This window comes from Argentina silus, assembly GCF_951799395.1.
Source record: "Argentina silus genome assembly, chromosome: X".
Taxonomy (NCBI): Eukaryota; Metazoa; Chordata; class Actinopteri; order Argentiniformes; family Argentinidae; genus Argentina; species Argentina silus.
Window position 1 is genome coordinate 48,228,907 of NC_139653.1, and position 5,000 is coordinate 48,233,906.

Consider the following 5,000-nt stretch of genomic DNA (forward strand, 5'->3'; position numbering starts at 1 on the left):
GTGTGTACACGTGCGTGTGTGTGTGTGTGTGTGTGTCTGTGTGTGTTTGTACACGTGCATGCGTGCGTGCGTGCGTGCGTGCGTGCGTGCGTTAATGGAGTACTGTTTCAAATCACCAGATCCTCAAATGTGTTCCATGTCTCTGTAGCATCCTGGCCACGGCGGGAGCTCACATGAACATCCCTGTGGACCTGCGGACCCTCAGGGCCGTCCGAGTGCTGAGACCCCTCAAACTGGTCTCTGGCATCCCCAGTGAGTATGCCACACCATCGGCCACAGGGAGACAGATCCATGGGTACATGTGGATAGGATATATGCAGCATGGAGGGACTGATTCATTGTTGGCTTTGTGACCATTGTCTGTCTGTTTGCCTCTCTCTCTCTCTCCCTCCCCCCCCTCCCCCTCCCTCCCTCCCTCCCAACCTCACCCCCCCCCTCCCAACCCCCCCCCCCTCCCTCCCCCCAGGTCTACAGATAGTCCTCAAGTCTATCATGAAGGCCATGGTCCCTCTGCTCCAGATCGGCCTGCTGCTCTTCTTTGCCATCCTTATGTTTGCCATCATCGGCCTCGAGTTCTACAGCGGGAAACTCCACAAGACCTGTCTGGCCCTGCCCAACATACTCGGTGAGATACCTGTACACCTGTCTGGCCCACTCTACCCCTATCTGGCCCACTCTACCCCTATCTGGCCCACTCTACCCCTGTCTGACCCTCTCTACCCCTGTCTGGCCCTGCCCAACATACTCGGTGAGATACCTGTACACCTGTCTGGCCCACGCTACCCCTGTCTGGCCCACTCTACCCCTGTCTGGCCCTGCCCAACATCCTGGGTGAGAGAGAGAGAGACAGAGAGAGAAAAGAGAGTGAAGGGAAAGAGGGGGAGAGAGAGAGAGAGAGAGAGAGAGAGAGAGAGAGAGAGAGAGAAGGGAAAGATGGAGCGAGGGAGAGAGAAAGACATAGAGAGAGAGATAGATAGACAGACAGTATAAACAGTATAAACCGTATAAGCAGTATAAACAGCGGTGAATGTACGCAATGGAATGGCAATATACAATGGCAATGACAGGTTGACAGTACAGATAATTACAGTGGAGGATGACTCTGCAATGGATAATTATGTGTGTGCATATGTGTTATGATGTCAGTGGGTGTGTGAGTGACTTGAGGGGGGCACTGGTGGGGTCATTGTTGATGATCCTGATGGCATGGGGGAAGAAACTCAGTCTTAGTCTCTCCGTTCTTGCTGCATGACAGCGAAGGCGTTTGCCTGACCGCAGCAGCTGGAACAGTCCGTTTTTCGGGTGGTGAGGGTCCTTCATTATCCTGCAGGCTCTGGTCCTACACCTCCTGGTGTACAGAACATGGAGAGGGGGGGTTGGAGCTCCCATGGTCTTTTCTGCCAGGCGTACCACCCTTGGCAGAGCTCGCCTGTCCTGGGCCATGCTGTTACCGTACCAGACGGTGATGTTGCCAGCCAGGATGCTCTCCACAGCTCCAGAGTAGAAGGAATGAAGGATCCTCCGGGAGACTTCCTAAATTTCCTCAGCTGCCTGAGATGGAACAGGCGTTGCCTTGCCTTTCCCACCAGTGTACTGATGTGGGTAGTCCAGGTCAGGTCTTCTGTGATGTGGACTCCCAGGTATTTATCCAGGGCTTGTTTTATAATACGATTCTGTGATATTTCATATCAGGTACATTCTAATTTGTTAAAGTCGGACTGAATGACTTTTTATCATGCATATCGTTATCTCAGAGCAACAACATTGTAGCGGAAACCTACATTTCAACGTTATTTCAAAGGACTGACTGGGTGTGTATCCTTGGTGGCTGACTGACAGCCCATCTAGCCAATCACTGTTACAGCTGGTTGCTAGCTAGAACTAGCTACCCATTCAACAATATCCAATTTCACAGATTACTGTATTTACAGTGCACTACTCACTGACATCATAGCCTACCTGATATTGACCGGTAACAAATGTATTGAACTGTACTGCCTACGCTGCTAAGCTAACATCGCTGTATCCATTGCTGGGGCACACCGCTTTGCTCCTTACAGTGGAGGCCGGCACACCTAACCACTACCTCATCATGACTGGAGACAATCACATTAACTTCACCCTCGGACATCAACGTAGATATTAAATTGAACCATTGAAAGCCAAGAACAACAATAGAAAAAATATTTGGGGCAGGAGTGTCATTTACTGATTTCCATTTCAATCCGACTTTAAGTATACGGTAGAGTATGTGCTATTTGTTTATACCTTAGCTTTTCCAATTTGCTTTGGTGATATTTAATCATTTTAAACACCTACTTTGCTGTGGTGAAGAGGTGACTCCTGGGTTTGTTTCATGTAAACACCCTCTATAAACCATAACAATCTTTATCAGCAGGTTGTCACAGAACCCACACAAGAAGGGGTTATTATTTCCTCAGAGGGCTCCACAGTCATAATGACAGGCCGTGCATATGTCCTACAGACACACACACACACACACACACACACACACACACACAAACACACACACACACACACACACACAGAGGCATGTACACACACACACACACACACACACACATACACACACACACACAGAGGCATGTACACACACACACACACACACACACACACACACACACACACACACACACACTCACTCACATCCCAGGCAGTGTGTGTTCAGTAGTCAGGATGACAATAGCTCCTCTACCTAACAGAGCTGAAGAAGACAATACCATGCCTGGCTGCACCTGGAGGCGTAGCTCAAGTCAACATGGCAGGCTGTGTAATTAAAGACAAAAATAAACACAGTACACCTCAGAACAATGCCTCTACAATACCTCATAGCCCCCTACAATACCTCATAGCCCCCTACAATACCTCATAGTCCCCTACAATACCTCATAGCCCCCTACAATACCTCATAGCTTTCTATAATACCTCATAGCCCCCTACAATACCTCATAGGCCTCTACAATACCTCATAGCCCCCTACAATACCTCATAGCTCTCTACAATACCTCATAGTCCCCTACAATACCTCATAGCCCCCTACAATACCTCATAGCTCTCTACAATACCTCATAGCCCCCTACAATACCTCATAGCTTTCTATAATACCTCATAGCCCCCTACAATACCTCATAGCTTTCTATAATACCTCATAGCCCCCTACAATACCTCATAGCTTTCTATAATACTTCATAGCCCCCTACAATACCTCATAGGCCTCTACAATACCTCATAGCCCCCTACAATACCTCATAGCCCCCTACAATACCTCATAGTCCCCTACAATACCTCATAGTCCCCTACAATACCTCATAGCCCCCTACAATACCTCATAGCTTTCTATAATACCTCATAGCCCCCTACAATACCTCATAGCCCCCTACAATACCTCATAGCTCTCTACAATACCTCATAGCCCCCTACAATACCTCATAGTCCCCTACAATACTTTCATAGTCCCCTACAATACCTCATAGCCCCCTACAATACCTCATAGCCCCCTACAATACCTCATAGTCCCCTACAATACCTCATAGCCCCCTACAATACCTCATAGCTTTCTATAATACCTCATAGCCCCCTACAATACCTCATAGCCCCCTACAATACCTCATAGCTTTCTATAATACCTCATAGCCCCCTACAATACCTCATAGGCCCCTACAATACCTCATAGCCCCCTACAATACCTCATAGTCCCCTACAATACCTCATAGCCCCCTACAATACCTCATAGCTTTCTATAATACCTCATAGCCCCCTACAATACCTCATAGCCCCCTACAATACCTCATAGCCCCCTACAATACCTCATAGGCCTCTACAATACCTCATAGCCCCCTACAATACCTCATAGCCCCAACAATACCTCATAGGCCTCTACAATACCTAATAGCCCCCTACAATACCTCATAGCCCCCTACAATACCTCATAGCCCCCTACAATACCTCATAGGCCTCTACAATACCTCATAGCCCCCTACAATACCTCATAGCCCCCTACAATACCTCATAGCCCCCTACAATACCTCATAGCCCCCTACAATACCTCATAGGCCTCTACAATACCTAATAGCCCCCTACAATACCTCATAGCTTTCTATAATACCTCATAGCCCCTACAATACCTCATAGCCCCCTACAATACCTCATAGCCCCCTACAATACCTCATAGCCCCCTACAATACCTCATAGCCCCTACAATACCTCATAGCTTTCTATAATACCTCATAGCCCCCTAAACTACCTCATAGGCCTCTACAATACCTCAAAGCTTTCTATAATACTGCATAGCCCCCTACAATACCTCAAAGCTTTCTATAATACCTCATAGGCCTCTACAATACCTCATAGGCCTCTACAATACCTCATAGCCCTCAACTTTGTATTGCTTGTGTAAATTGTGTCTTTTTAAAAATATTGATGTCAATAATAGTGATGTGTATATATGTTGTAATTAGGGAACCCTTGAAAAAGAGACCTTGGTCTCAAAGGGACTCCCCTGAATAAATGAATACAATACCTACAATACCTCATAAATAAATCTACAATACCTCAAGATTCAAGATTCTTTATTCGTCACGTGCATACAAGTATACAGTGAAATGCAAAAGTGACAGTGCCACAGAGTAGTGCAACAATAAGTTTTAAAATAGAATAAAATAAAATAAAATAGAAGTAATAAAAAATATATACAGTATGAACAGTATTAACAATATAAACAGTATAAGCAGTATAAACAGCGGTGAAGCAATGTACGCAATGGAATGGCAATATACAATGGCAATGACAGGTTGACAGTGCAGATAATTACAGTGGAGGATGAGTCTGCCATGGATAATTATGTGTGTGCATATGTGTTATGATGTCAGTGAGTGTGTGACCGACTTGAGGGGGGCACTGGTGGGGTCATTGTTGATGATCCTGATGGCATGGGGGAAGAAACTCAGTCTTAGTCTCTCCGTTCTTGCTGCATGACAGCG

The 5,000-nt window shown here is 46.5% G+C and overlaps 1 protein-coding gene across 1 annotated transcript in view; it reads left to right on the forward strand.

The window, feature by feature from the left end:
* The window catches only part of cacna1ea (calcium channel, voltage-dependent, R type, alpha 1E subunit a), a gene marked incomplete at both ends in the record, with an annotated part of 132,868 nt that overhangs the window by 74,862 nt on the left and 53,006 nt on the right, over positions 1 to 5,000 (forward strand). The window contains 2 exons of the mRNA XM_083694773.1: positions 149 to 252; positions 467 to 625. Of these exons, the coding sequence (XP_083550899.1) occupies positions 149 to 252; positions 467 to 625 (263 nt within the window). The remainder of the gene's footprint in view (positions 1 to 148; positions 253 to 466; positions 626 to 5,000) is intronic.